The 15,538-nt window shown below is 35.2% G+C and overlaps 1 protein-coding gene across 1 annotated transcript in view; it reads left to right on the forward strand.

The window, feature by feature from the left end:
• CFAP54 (cilia and flagella associated protein 54) overlaps positions 1–15,538 on the forward strand; it is a 114,487-nt gene that overhangs the window by 48,789 nt on the left and 50,160 nt on the right. The window contains exons 26-35 of the mRNA XM_062611329.1: positions 149–304; positions 1,890–2,012; positions 4,147–4,287; positions 5,596–5,692; positions 8,714–8,803; positions 9,899–10,025; positions 10,894–10,963; positions 12,080–12,204; positions 13,936–14,166; positions 14,567–14,700. Coding sequence (XP_062467313.1) covers positions 149–304; positions 1,890–2,012; positions 4,147–4,287; positions 5,596–5,692; positions 8,714–8,803; positions 9,899–10,025; positions 10,894–10,963; positions 12,080–12,204; positions 13,936–14,166; positions 14,567–14,700 — 1,294 coding nt within the window. The remainder of the gene's footprint in view (positions 1–148; positions 305–1,889; positions 2,013–4,146; positions 4,288–5,595; positions 5,693–8,713; positions 8,804–9,898; positions 10,026–10,893; positions 10,964–12,079; positions 12,205–13,935; positions 14,167–14,566; positions 14,701–15,538) is intronic.

Consider the following 15,538-nt stretch of genomic DNA (forward strand, 5'->3'; position numbering starts at 1 on the left):
AGGTGTCAATGTAAATTCATTTTTAAACTTTCTTCTTACTTGCTCCTTACACTGCTTTTTAAACTGCAATAATGTGTCTTCTTTCACTCTCAAATGATTTAAACCAACATAATTTATATTTGAATCAAAATGTGTTTTTCTTCTACAGGTTGCTAGATTAGCAGAATGTGAAAGATTGACTGTGGCAATTGAACTTAGCAATTGGTTGAATGATGCAAGTTACACCCTACAGTCTGTTGTGCAATGTTATGGTCTCCTTGCTCCAATTATTTATCACAAGATTTCTTCAGTGCCAGTAGTTCAGGTGAGAGCATTTTAAGGCAAAGCACCTGGCATCCAAGTCCTGCAGTTACAGTGATTCAAATTAAACTTAAAATGGAGTGGGAGAGCTAAATATCTAGGCTTTGAGTTCTTAGTAGCTTCTGAAAAGTAGCACTTTCTGAAAGAAAACCCTTTTATGATTTTATATGTTCACAATGCACATGTGTTCCATGTAAGGTGTACAGATTCTGCTTTTAGATATGCTAAAGTAGCTGCAGAATACCAATTGTTTCTTCAGGAAGATTTGTTGGTATTTTTAAAATAACTTCTACTTGAATGCTATACACAGATGGCAATTTTGAGGAAAGAAAAGAAGCTTATGGCTTTTTTTGGAATGTTTGCTTCATATACAGTTTTTATCTTAAATAAGAAGGCTATTCAATATTTTGATAATGCAGTCTTTAGTTTTCAGTCATGTGCTCCTTTCTAGAAGCAAACAACTTCTTTTTGAAAACAGAGTACCTGAATCCTATCCTAACATTTCTGAAGCAGCAAATGTGGGGGTTTTTAGATTCAATAATGATACAGTAGAAATATGCAGATTTCCACCTATAATTATGTAGTTTTTCAGGAAGCAGCAGTAGGAGCATGTTTGCCTTATGATGTAGGATGAGATGACTGCAGTGCAGGAAGGGCACAGATTAGCAGCATTTGAACATGGCAGACAGAACAAGGTGTTGATAAGAGGATCCAGTGAGAGTTCAGAGCAAGTGAAGTTACTGGGCTGGCCTATGGTCCATCTAGGAGGAAAAAGCAGGAGCTTCAGGAGTTGGAGCTAGAGACTGGAGACAAGGCTACAACAGATCCATTGTCTGGGAGACAGGACTGAAGACCAGCACAACTATACCACAGCTGAAGCAGGGAAAGAAGGATTGTGCCTGACCTTAGCTGGGGCTCCTGGGCCCCTGGGGAGAAGGTGTGAGAGAAGCCCGAAGTGAGCCTGCTCAGGGAATTACTATTGGGGCATTCAGGGCCCTGAGAAGTTTTTAGGAAAAAAACAATAGGTCTATTTGTATACAGGGGTAGTCTCTCGCTTAAGAAGTTGTCTGAGATCACCTGCTAAAGACACAGCTGGCCACTGGAAATGGCTCATGTTTCAGATTTCCTATTTAAAGGGAAGAATAATTTAGTCAAGTGTTATTTTCATGTCTGATAGACAAAAATGGGGGAAAGAAATCTTCTATTTTTAGAACATACTGGAAACCTTTTCTTTCATTTAAAATTCTGACCAGCTCAATATATTTTTAGGCAGTCCTCTACTAGGAGGATGTCATTTCACTGAATTAAGCATTCTTTGATTTCACATTAATTAAATCAGCAAAAAAAAATATTATCTGTGATTTCGTGTGAACATGTAATTTATTCCAATGGGCTGTGGTTGAAATCTTGACACTGTTAAATTCAATGGAATTTTTATTATTGGCTTTCATAGAGCTAGCATTTCATCCTATCCGTTAGATTTCTATGTATTTTTGAAGTTCAACATCAAATACAATACATCATCCAGAGATACAAGTTTGTAAATGTGTTGCAGACTCCAAACTTCGTTTTAACCCTTGTATTTGCAGATCCTCATTAAGTGCTTGGCTGTCCTTCAAGAAATTCCAAGTGCTACTTTGCAGAGGACGCAGGCAGGATGTTATGAAAGTATGCAGCATATGATAGCTTGTACTTCGTTTTATACAGCAAAGGTATGGTGTGTGTTGTTGTGCCTATAGCTTGATTTAAGGTACAGCTCGTGTCATTTAGAGAATAAAAAAAAAAAGTATAGCACACTGCCCTACAGAGTGATATCTTAGAGAAGTGGTATTCTTAAATGGTAAGAATACAGAAATATTTGTTAGTATCTTTCAGTGCATTTTATAGAATGACATTTTGACTTTTTAATAGAATTGAGAACCTTCGTTTGTTCAGAAGATAGGCTGTAACTATTAGTCTGCGACATGAAATCTGAGTTTTATATCATTTGTTTATTTTTACATTTAAGGTACTACTATTTTCAATAAGGCCTATATGTAATATAGAAATTTACAAGTTTATTTACTCCAAATAGGCCATATTTGTAGTTCTAATCAGATTACCATATCTGTCTTACTTGCTAATTAGATACAAGAGACTTTATATTATTCAGTCCCACATGCAGCAGGTACATAAACACCTTGCCTTTTAGCAGTAACACATATCTGCAGATTAAATTTATGATTCAGATACCCAATCTGTTTAGTGAGATTAGGAGAAACACAGCAATGGTAGGATTTTTATCTCAGGTATGGAGACATGCTAGATGATAAATGTACCTGCCATGATAAATGTAGGATGCTTTTCTCCAGGTTTGAGTACACCTTGGCTATGAGCTCATACTGAAGCTGAGCTGTGCCTAATGCTTTGAGGGATCCCCCTGTGCTGGTGATCCCTCACCCTGGTTTTTATAGCAGCTGGATCTCTGTGCTCACCTCACAAGACCAAATCAGTATCAAATATCCTTAAAAGTGCACTGCAAGAAGACCCAGTTTTCATTCTTTTCATAGAGATGAGTATTTTAAGCTTCAGTGATGTCATTTTCTTTGTATCAATCAGTTATTTCATGGCTGTGAGGGCAGTGTCAGGGCATGGTGAGGGCTGGGAAGCTGGGAGCCAAGGGCAATGCTGTGGCTGGCAGAGCAGCATCTGGCAGTCAGGTTCAACTGGGGGTGTAAATCATTGGGTGAGTTCGTTGTGATGAGGCTGGTCCGAGCTGAAGCTGGGAAGTCAATACACAGGTCAGGATCAGGTCTAGTGAGGGTAGCTAGGGTCAGACACAGCCCAGCGGTCTATTTCCATAGCGATGGGAGCAGTCTGAGGTCAAGTTTAGGAGTCAGTCCATGGGTCAGATGTCCAGACCAGTGAATGCACTGCCAGGCCCAGGTGTTGCTTGGAGCATGCTGGAGACCAGCATTCCTGTCACACAGGGCCTGGCAGGGATGTTAGGCTGAAAGAGAGCTCCTGGCCTGTGGCGGGAGGGCGCAAGTGAAGGCTATCAAGGCCGATAAAGCCTATTAAAAATCTTTAAACCTTGATCTAGTGTTCATTTGTTGCTGGATTCCCCAGTGAAATGGCTGTCTGCTGGTACTGATGATTTTTTTTTCCTTGGAGATAGCATTTCAATAGGATAGCATACAGAACAGCAACCAGAATAAGTGCATTGCAAATGCTTCTGATTAACCCATGGTGTATGGTTTTCCGCTGAATTACAGTCATGCCATGTGCTACATTTATCCTGAAATAATCTATATACTTATTTTGTATCCCAGAGGCAAACAACCTAACATTAAGTTATCTTGCACATAGTAGAAGCACTTTGGCCTTTAGAGCTCTATCTAAAGAAGATAAAGCCATATAAAAACATTCCTTATGCTATTCATTTATAAATATCAGAATTTAAAAAATAAATTTCACCACTTCTTTCACTAATACAGTTGGGATTTTCAAATGTGCACTTGATACCAGAGAAGTAAATGAGGATCATTTAGTTGCCCTTTATATTCTTTGATAGCAGTACTGCCTGAGAACAGGAAGAATGTCAGTCACAGCAATAGATACTTCTGTTTAAATCTTTCTATTCTCTGAAGGATAGGTTAAGCAGAAGTAGAAACATAGATGAAATTTCTGCAATTCCAATTATTTTACAAGGCCTATAGTGCTGTTTTTTTTATGAAAAGAAACTTAAATATTGAGTAATTAATTTCTATTTATAATATTCACGCATTTTGACAATTATAAGTAGACAATAATGAAACATTACATGTTATGTAAAACAACAACATATAATGGATGATTCTTTAATAGGTACTGCGTTCATGGAAAGAATATGAACTAGCAGTAATTATTGTTAACTACGGGAAAAAGTTACTGAATTGCTCACCAACCTCACTCTGCCTGTCAGGAGCTATGAAAACTGAAGGATCACACTACGACAAAGAATTTAAAGTAATTGCTCTGATTTTTACTCTTTCTTTTAGCCAAATATTGTATTTAGGTTTTTTTGAAGAGTACATTTTTAAAGTTTTTATTTTAGAAGTGATTGTATGGAATAAGAGTTTCCTTGTAGAATTAGAGTTCCAGTTGCAGATTGCAGTGGGAACAGGGTCTCATTGTGTTGGAGAGTGGTTAGCAAATATTGCACAGCCATGAGGGTCCTGCATATATCTAGACAAGCATCCCTGACGGATTTTCACATATAGTTTCTAGGAATGCTTTATTAGATAAAAAAAAAATAATTAAGAAATTGTGTAACTAAAGAAGAGCAAAAATATCCCAAATAATGAAGAAACTTAACCTCTCAGTTTGTATAGCAGCTGCTTGAAACTGAGTCCTAATAAGAGAGTAAATTAACAATTGTGCAGACTGAATAATATTTCCCAGTGTAGGAAGTACTTTCAACCTCTAAGACCTTAATACTTAAATTACAGAGATGCAGGAGGTTGTGAGGATTTCCTGCAACTTGAAATCAGAGTAAAGTGTTGATTCTCCATGCTTTTCTGTCTGATTTTTCTTTAAATAATTTTAGAAGATGTTTTACTGGAGAGGAGATTTGAAAAAGAGAGGAAAGTAGCAATAGTGGGAGATGAAGAAAGGAAGCAATGTGAGCATGAAACTGAGATGTATTAAAGAGAGGGACAAAAAGTCAATCAGCTTACATGGAAGAGTTTCTGTAAGAAAATTTGTAGGATCCAGAATAAAATTTTCTTCCCTGTTTATTGCTGAGTTTCTTAGCTACTCAAAGGTTCATATCAAAAAATAGCAAGGAATCTAAGATCACAGGAACAATTTAATATCTTGAGCCAAGTAGGGCTGACTGAGAAATTACATTCTCACTGAAGTGAAAAAAAAAAAAAAAAGAACTTTCTTTCCAAAGGAAGATTTTAATTTCTGTAGGCAGTAAATAATCCACATAATTTTTTTTTTTTCTGGAAACCAACATATTTTGTCAAACAATCTGTTCAAATATGTTATCGTAGCATGTGGGACTTCCCTAAAAATCTGTTTGGCGGCAGAGCAACTTCACTTACTCCCTTAGAGATAAGCAAGAATGAAGCATGGCCAGTTTTTTGAAGATGTACCAAAAAATTCATGAACGTCTATTTTATTTCACTTTAAAAGAAAATAAAACAATGCTGATGAATTTATCAGATACAGATTTAGAAGACTTGGGATCCAGCCTAAACTCCACTGTTGAATCACTGGTTTTAGTTAGGTAAAAGCTAAATTTTCATAACTAAGTATTGGTTATTTCAGACCACTTCTGCAAAGACATCCCATTTAGCTGCAATGAAAAAAGCAACAGAAAATCTAAATGCTCTTGAATCACATCTCCTCAAGCTGACAAAACCAGGTGGGTGTACTATTAAAACACTTCTTACCTTTTTTTTTTCCTATGGACTTTTCTATGGTTTATTTGTAAAAGTTATTTACCTAAGAAGTACTTTTATTTCATATACCTTCCATGCTAAAGCAACCAAAATAATAATTTCAGTCATATATATGCATGGTAGCAATGTGTATAGTGACTTTTTATTAATGTTTTTCATAATTTCTTCCGAAACAGTCATTCCTTCTTAGAAAGGAATGGTCATTTTTGTTCTATTCTTCAAGTATGTACATTTTCTGAATCTGTGTAAATTGGGTTCCATGTTATTTGTGCTTGTTTTATCTTCCTAAATCAGAAGAAGTAGTGGAAAAGACCATTGCCCATTTATAGCATGTCTTACTGTCCCTATTAGTGGTAGCAGTAATGACCACTGCAGGAAATTTTAGTGGAGAAAAGGCTTACTGAGGAAAGTTAACAGAATTTTTCCTTTTTATGGAGGAATGTATATGTATTGATGCATACTAGCATTTAACTATCTTGTAATTCTCTTGAATTCTGTTAATTGAAAATCACATTGATTACTTAATAAATTATCAATAATTATCTTAATAAATATATGTAAATATATGAATATATGAAAGTTAAAATATCTTAGAGTCTGGATTAAGCACAAGTATTTTCAGGCTAAAGTTCTGCCAAGGTTAGATAACTTAAAAAGCATGACTTGTAAGGGATATTTGATTAGAACTTAGACCATAAAGCCACTGCTGATCTTTTTTCCATTATATTTACGTGATATTTTGTACTGCTTGGTGCCTGGATAGAATCACAGAATAATTTGGTTTGGAAGGCATTTCTGGGATATATTTATTCCAACCCCCAGATCAAAACAGGTACAGTAAGATCAGGTTGATCTGGGACTTGTTCAGTCAAGTTTTGAATCTCTCTGAAGAAAGGTTTTGTGATTTTTACAGGCAACTTCTGCCTTAGTTGACCACCCTTATGGTTAAAAAGTTTTTCTTTATATCTATTTCAAATTTCCTAATTTCCAGCTTGTGTCTATTGCCTCTTCTGCTATCCATGAGGACAGTCTGTCTCCATGGATATTCCTCCTATTAGGCAGGTGTAGACTCCTGTAAGCCTTCTCTACACTGAATAAATCCAGTTCTCTCAGCCACTTCTTGCTTTGTCGTAGGCTCTAGTTCCGTAGCATCTTGGTGGTCCTTCACTGGACTTACTCCAGTATGTCAGTGTCTTCTACGACAGTGCTCAAAACCAGACAGAGTAATCTAGGTGTGGTCTCACCAGTGCTGAATAGAGTGGAATAGTAGTTTCCTCTGACTGGCTGGCTATGCTGTTTTTGATACAGCTGGTCTTTGCTACAAGGAGATGCTATTGACTCATGTTCTACTTATTGTCCATCATCTCTGTAATGCATTTGTCTTAGAAGAGAAAGAAGAAAAAATCCTGTAATAAGGAGGTTTAAGAGTGACACAAAAATTCCATTCATCTGCGCATTGATCATTTTTTGCTGCTGACATTGATGCTGTCATTCCTGTAGTATAAGTTTCAGAATGAATGAATTCTGTTAGTTGAAAATTATATTGATAACTTAATAAAATGACGTTCCATTCTTACATAACAGAAACTGAAATTAACGGCTTGATCAGTTAGAGAAGAACACATTTTCAGTAAGTGGCAAATACTTGACAGTTGAAGTCTGCTCTGTTCTGAAATAGCATATTTATCGATAAGTTTTGGGATACAGATTGGAGAAGAGTCTTTTGCTGAGGCTGTGCAAAACAAAATGACAAAGCTTACAGCAGCCCTTACAAATATGTATAAGTGATTTCGGACAATGTGCAGGGCATGATGTTAAAAATATTGTGGAAAAAAAATTGTTATAGGAAATCCTTAAAAGTGGATCAACATTTAGCATTCCATTGGTGATTGTCTACAAGAAAAATGGAAAAGAGCTGCATCTGCCTCTTTCATGAGAAACTGAAAAAAAACCCCAAACTATTTTATACACAGTGCAATTTAAATTCTGAAATGTCAAATGTTTTCCCATGTAAAAAATTTTGCGAGGTATTATTGTTTGTGAAAACACTCATTTGAGGCAATATATTTTTGAACTTGTCAAATAGGACAGAGTACTAACAAAAGGTGTGACTTGTCCTAAAACAAAGATTTTAAGAAATATCTCCTTGTCCTGCTGACTGTCATGCTTAACTGTACATCATTTGCATTCAACAGACTTCAACTGACTGCTGCCACTGAAGAGTGTAGTTATTGATCCACTATCACAACTGGTTGTTTCACAGTGCATTTTTAACCTTGCTTTTTCCAGGGACTAGCTGCATTGATCTTTCCCACCCACAGAACTTGCCTAGAACAATTTTTAGGTCATGTTTCTTTATTAAGGCAAAATATCAGCTAGGACATGTAACATCATTCTGGTGCTTATCAGCTGGTAACACTGCTGTGTTTAACTCTTTGAAGCTGGAATCCAAGTTATTGTTCTCCTATATAATATATATATTATTTGTGTCTATATGTTGTATATATTATTTACATCTATATCTACTATATTATTTATAGAATAGAATTACATTTGTATACATACATTTATATAAATATTTAGGTGAAGAAAAAAAATATTCCTTTGCCTACTCATGCTATCTGTATGCCAAGCATGTATGTAAGCACTAGCCACTCATAGCATCATGTTCGGTTCATGCTGTGTAGCTTTAAATACATTTTGGACATGTCCTCACTGCACATCCTTTGTTAGACCTTTGTTAGACCCCTGGTCTAGTACCTAGTTCATCAGTCACGTCCATAAGCTCTTCATTATTTAAGTGACATGGCTCCTTATGTTAAAATTAAAAGCATTTGAATTTCTCTCTGGATGATGGTGAGATATTTAAAAGCAAAGTGTGCTAAAGAAGGATTTTCAGAGCCTTCATTTGCTATTCCAGGTAGAGCTTTCATTGCAAATTTTCACTGCTTGTCATAATGGATTTAATTTGGTTATTGATATAGCTCATGGATTGCAGCTTACAGGAAAGGAAGATCCTCTGTTACTCCACCCTGTAATTTCATGTTGGACATCAACAAGGGCTTATCAAGAAGGTAGGATAATTGGTGTATGCTTTATTTGTAAAGGCTTCTTTACTTCAGAAACTTGCCAGTAAAGCTATCTAATTCTTGCTTGGAATAAGCTCTTTGAAACTCTCTTTTGTTTTTGTTCTCAAATATACAAAATCAAGTAAAACAAAGCTTAAAAAATTCTTATGTAGTCACATTTAGAAGTATTTGAAATACTTGCAACAAATTATTTTAGATGCTGATGTTAATTATATAAAATATTAATATATTAAATAATTAGAACAACTTTAATTTTCTAATAACCTTAAGAATGAGCTCATTTTAAAAGAAGTAGCAAATTTCAAAGATTCTGTTTGTGTGGAATGTTCTTTTTAAATTGAAATGCCACAAGAAATTATGTTACTGAAAGAGGAATTCACAAAAATCCTAGTACACTTATATTTTTGAAACAGGATTTAAAATTCTGGTATGTGGACTTTGCTACTGTCTTATGTTTAATACCAGTGCTCAAAATCACAGTGGTATTTTACAGCCTAGCCTGTAATATTAGTGTAGTTTTCAGATAGCATAAATACTTGTTATTTCTTGATGGTAAAAAATTTGAAGACAGCCAAACAGTAAAAGCAGTTTCCAAACAATGACAAAGCTGCCTGAAATCTAGAAGCTCCGCTGCTGCAATGAGATCTATGTGATGCTCGAATACTAATGTGACTGTCACTGAGAAGGGCAACCTAAGTGAATAGGATGCAGTTACTTTGTTATACTTGCTTTATTTTTTTCTTCAGGGTTTCAGGCATATGTACAATTAGGCATTGTTGTATTTTTGCACTACATACTGCATGGTACAAAAGTAGTTCCCAACCTGGTTTCTCAGTTCCTAGAATTTTTGTCATTATAAGAGTGTAAATAGAATAAACTTTTGATTCTGGTTGCCCACTCACAGTAAGTATTTAACAACTACTATTGTGTATCATGACCTGATTTTAGTATCAGTATGCCTCTTCATCAGCGTGCAATGTGATATAAATGTGTGCTTTGAAACTGTAATTTTAGCTGAATTCAGAAACCTTAACAGTGTAAGTACAAAACCTGTGTTAATTATTTGTTACTTTATTGCAGTGATAAAATTCAGAAACAGTTCACGTTTTCTTGAGTTCTTTGTTCAAGTTTTGCATAAAATCCTGAACGAAGAGAAGTTTCAGTGTGTTCTGGAATGGGCAGAAGATGTGCAAGTGTACTTGAAAAGGTAGATCTCTTATAGTACTAGTGAAAACTGTTACTTAGGTTCACCAGTGTCACAGTTATAGCAGAAACTGTAAACTATACCTGGTAGAAGACCCATCTGGAGCTATTTCCATGGCTCTTAGTCTTCAGAAGGTCCATGAGCAGCAAGGATTATATACCGGCAGAAAATACTGTACTGTGACCTCATCGTACATGGAGACTTCGCCCATGGCTGTGTTTGCTTGAAAGTCTTTTCTACCACCAGTGATTTCCAGGATTTTCCTTTTCAGAGACACCAGTTAGTAATATGTCCATTTGCAATATTATTATGAGGCAGAAGGTTAAGTTAGTATGCCTGGTTAAATCAAAAGCAAACTGATCAGGGCCTACTGCAGTGTCTAAAAAAACCTTCTATACTGAAAAGATAAGTGAAACCAAATTGTAGACACTTACCTAAAAGGATCCCAAAGAAATTTAACTATAACTGTAAAAACTACACACCAGTATTTCTAAACTTTGAAAGGCAAATAATGAAAAGGAGACATAGGTAACCAGAACTGCTGTTACAGGAGACCAAAAAAAATTGGACATGAAGAAGTTCTTTGAAGAATTCCAGAGTAGATTTTGTGTAATGAAGAAAACTGTTATGTTTTACTAGGAGATGGGAAGGTGAGATAGTTGTTACTGTAAATTCAGACTTCTGAAATAAACATTGAAAATGAGCACTTCCTGTTTTCTGAAGGTGTAATAGGAAAGAAAACCTGCTGAATTTAAAACTCCCAATGAAATAGAGATTGCATGTGCCCTACCTATTCCCAAAGATAACCTGTTAACTATGAAAGGAGTTTATCATGATGGTGATGATGATCAAGATATTATTTGTTTGTCAGGAGGAACGACCAACTTCTCTGTATCAATGGAGTTTCAACACAAGGAAAAGGTTCTCCGAAAGACACTGAAGTGAGTTAGTGTTTCAGAAAGTGAGCTTTATTTTCAAGGAGTCACGTCTTTACTGAACAACAATACCATAAGCATTAAAATAAATTTTTAAACACTGTCTCATAAAAATCTCAGCAAGAGACAAAGAGTCATAGAATCATGAATGCTTTGGGTTGGAAGGGACCTTAAAGGTCATCTAGTTCCAGCCCCCCTGCCACAGTCAGGGACACCTTCCACTAGACCAGGTAGCTCCAAGCCCTGTCCAACCTGGCTTTGAATGCTTCCAGGGATGGGGCAGCCACAACTTCTGTGGCCAACCTGTGCCAGTGTCTCACTCACAGGGAAGAATTTTTTTCCTAATACCTGATCTAAATCTCCCCTTGTTCAGTTTAGTGCCATTGTACTATCCCTACTTTGTAAAAAGTCCCACATGCATAATTATTATTAAGTTGGGATACAAACTGTAATCCTCAGCTCACCTCTGCACTCCTAAAACCAGGAAGAAAATTTGGCTTGGGATTTATTTTAAAGACAACTATGAGGAATTTGAGATGTGTCAGAGTAATGCATTCCAAAAATCAATGAAAACTTGCCTTTCCTCAGCTCCCATTAAAAACTCAATGTATTAATAAGAAATGCCTTGGGTACTGTCATATTAAGAAAAGGAGGCCAGTTCAGTTTATACAATATGTTGTCCTTACACTTTCTTATGAGTAGTTGTTCATGATTAACTCTTTGTGCAGATATTCTAATTGCACAATAAAGGGTTATGTTCAGAACTATTTTAATATCTTTTGCTTTTATTGGAAAGAATAATCTTAATGGATTTGTATTGTTTAGGAGGAAGAGCTTTCTCACTTATAACCCTCTAGTAATGCTGTAATACTGCTAGCATCTGAAATAGATTAGGGAAAATGTTTTCTGTCTCATTTTTTGTATTGCAAAGTTTTACTATTTATAATAATAGAAAAAGAACTACCATTTTTGAGATGAAAAACACTGGCGTATGAAAGAAAGAACCTGGGGACCTGGTTGTCTTCTTAGTATCAGGCATTTGACATCCCCTAGAAAAATTGTAAAGTTTACTGGAATGTTAAATATTTCTTTTGCTGTCTTATTTTGGCAAATATCTCAAAGAAACCAGAAGAATCAACTTTGAAGAAACCAGGAAAAAAACCTTTGAGTCCTACTCAAAAAGGAGAGACCCTTAGACAGTATTTCATGAAACATCCAAGCATAGAGAAATCTCCAGAAGCACAAAGGTAAATGAGCATATGTTGTCAGGTTTATATACAGAACCAAAATATTTTGGCCGCGATTTAGTTTACAATCAAGTGTCTATTATGAAACTTTTTTCTATCAAAGGGATGAATTTGTGCACAGTCCATTTACTTTTCTGTTTTAATTTGGTATAAAATTGGCTTCCACTCAAGAGAACAAAATCAGTCTTATTTCTAGTTAAGAGAATAACGAAGATTTTGAAGTTTTTCTCTTCATAATCAAAGACTTTATTTCAGTTGTGTTAGTTTGAGCATGTTGATTCATCATGGTGGAAAAGCTGTGTCAATCTGTGTACTGTAATGCTTTTCAAACTGTGTTGGGGGGTCTTCTCTGTTAGATATTTTACAAAGAATGTTTATTTCTTCCTGATGCTCAGGTAATTTCAGAGTGATTTTTGCCGTGCTTTTGCTAGTCTTTTTGGTTTATCTGTTCTGTAACTTCAGAAAACTGTTTCTTGATAGAAACAAATGAAAATTCATGTCTTCTTTTGGCGGATAATTATATATATTTGGTTAACTCGCTAATAATGGTACCTTCTGACCTAAATGAATTTATCATATTCATTACCTGGTGCTTTGGTCACTTATGTTTCCAGCGTTTAACAAGTGGAAAACTAGAAATACCTGAATACATGCAATCACATAGCTGGTTCTGGAAGTGTTTGTATAAGGAACCTCAAAAAAGTCTTCCATATACTATTTTCTAAATGTAGAATCATAGAATCAACGAGGTTGGAAAGGACCTTTAAGATCATCAAGTCCAACCATTACCCCAGAACTGCCAAGACCACCACTAAACCATAACACTAAGGGATCATATCCATTCTGTGAGATATTCTGGAGCACCCCAGAATATTTAAACTGTACTGAATACTAAAGATTTACCTAAACAGTCAATTTTTCCTTGTCGACAGAAAAAAACACCTTAACATCACTTTCATGGCTTCCAGTGAAATGGGATGTTTAATTTATCCTGGGCTTTTTGTCTTTTCAGCTACTCTTTCATATCCTACATAATAACATTGCTGTATAATATATGGTATACTTTCTGCCCACATTTTAAAGGTGGAAAACAGGCAACAAAAAATAATTTAGATTGTTTAAGGTATCAGCTTACAGTTCATAAAAAACTAAAAATGAGATCTGATTTGACTTTATCATGGTATGTGTGCCAAGTAATACAGAATTGCTTGATCTAGCAATGAAACATAAAATAATCTGTCTGCAAATTAAAGCCAGGCATCCAAGTCTGAAATAAAATGTTTTCTTCACATTGAGGGTGATCAGCTGCCAAAACACAGCAATAAAAATAATGATCCAAATTTATAGCGTAATAGTAGAATGTCCATCTCCTGAATAGACTGAAACACATTGTATTTGTTATAATAATCTGTGTGGATGATTCAGGTACAAATAACTTCAAACACAGACCTGAACTTTTTCTAAGTACTAAGTCAAACATCTCATTGAAGTTGGTAAAATTTAAGATAGGATTTAGTGTGTTATAAATGCACTTACAATAGGGAAAGCACAATTTCTTTTCTTGACTGCAGAAAAAATACTTTTACTAGAAATATGTCTTATTCTTCTGAGTTAATGCAAGTCTGTGGAGATGCAGTGGGATACTTCTGTGTATGTTTACCATAATTTTCTTTTCTAGAGCTTCAAGAAAACACAGGTTCATATTTTGTTACTTCATATACTTTGGTTTAGGAAATGCAAGAAAGAGTTGCAAAAAGCAGCTCGTCACACCTTAGTGGTACTGCTGAAACCAATTGTGAGTAATTACTTAGAAAAAAAGAAGTTTCGTCACATGAGTCTTGAAGAGATGCCCTGGAGGTCTCAGATGAATATCTATCTGGCAGTTGCACACTACAGTTTATTTAAAAAAAATCTGGAAGAGCAATGCAACATTGGAATTTTTGGTTCACAGCATCTGGACAGGTATATATTGCTGCATTATCATTGATTGCTATTAATCTAGTTTATTGTGTTATTGTAATTAATGCAAACAGATCTGAATTACAGTCAGTTTGTCATATGAACAGTTCATCTTTCCAATGCAAACTGATTTAATATGTAACAAATTTTGGCCAGTGACACACACATCTTTGATTGCTCACTTGATTGGTCACCTGAGAGTTCTGAAATATAATATACGGTGCTATTTTTTGGTTACTTGTAACTTTTGACCACCGTTCATTATTTGTCACTCCTAAAGCTGCTAAAACATAATCAAAACTCACGTTTGAGAAACTGAATTTATTGTATGCATGCTGAAATTAATTTTGATATTATATCTGGGGTTTTTATTGTACTTTCTTATATTTCTCCCATTCTGCAGTTACAGTATTTTGGATCCTGAAATATTCTCATTAAATAATTGTGGCACGATAGTGGTGGGAGAAGCTGTAGAGCACAGCATAACACCAACTCCTTCTGTAATTGTAGAGTCAGGAATGACCAAAGAACAAATTGGTAAGAACTTTTAATGGGTGCATAACTGGAATTAGTTTCAACTTTCTCTTATTTTCTGTCTTAGCCCCTATCATTAATTCTCCACATCAACTTTGGAAAAATACTCATACCAATTTAAAGAGAAGATGTTTCTGAATTTCGGAAGTGCCCGTTCTATTTTCTCTTTTTGGCATACCTAACATAAACCAAGTCATAGTCACTAATGGGTCATTTATAATAACTCTGAGCATTGTTTATTGTATTATTTGCTTTTAATCTAGTGGTTATTCTTTATCCTATACTTTAGTAATGAGTTTATAACTTCTAATAAATTAATGATATTAGCTTTTGGTTTGCAGAAGCCATGCTACCTAGACCTATTAAATTGATAATATTCCAGGTTATTCTAAATGCAGTGATAATTTTTATAAGTTTCTATGGCTGTTAATTGGTCTATAGCTTCCTTTAGATTTTCTAACAGGTCAATAATTTCTTGGGTCATTCAGTCTTTCTTAAAATTATAGGCTGATGTTTATTTATTATCTCTCAAATTTTAAGTAGAATAGTTTAGGTTTTCTTCTCTACTGCTTGCTCCTTAATGTTCTGTGGTGGAGGCTACCTCAGGATCAACTTTTTGTCTTCTACCACTTGTACTTCAGTTTTCTGTCTTTCACATTTGTCTGTTCTATTATCCCAGCTATTTTCAGTAACATCCTTTGAGGTTTCAACAGGAGGCAACAGGCTCCTGTTTGTGGGAACTGTGAAATGGAAGACTTTCATTACCTTAGATGTTGGTGATGCAGGTAGTCTGCCTAGCCCCCATAAATTCAAAAAGAAATCTCAGGCCCTGGTCCTTTTA

Source organism: Pezoporus occidentalis, unplaced genomic scaffold (assembly GCF_034315485.1).
Source record: "Pezoporus occidentalis ecotype Australia unplaced genomic scaffold, CSIRO_AGI_Poc_V1 ctg152, whole genome shotgun sequence".
Lineage (NCBI taxonomy): Eukaryota > Metazoa > Chordata > Aves > Psittaciformes > Psittacidae > Pezoporus > Pezoporus occidentalis.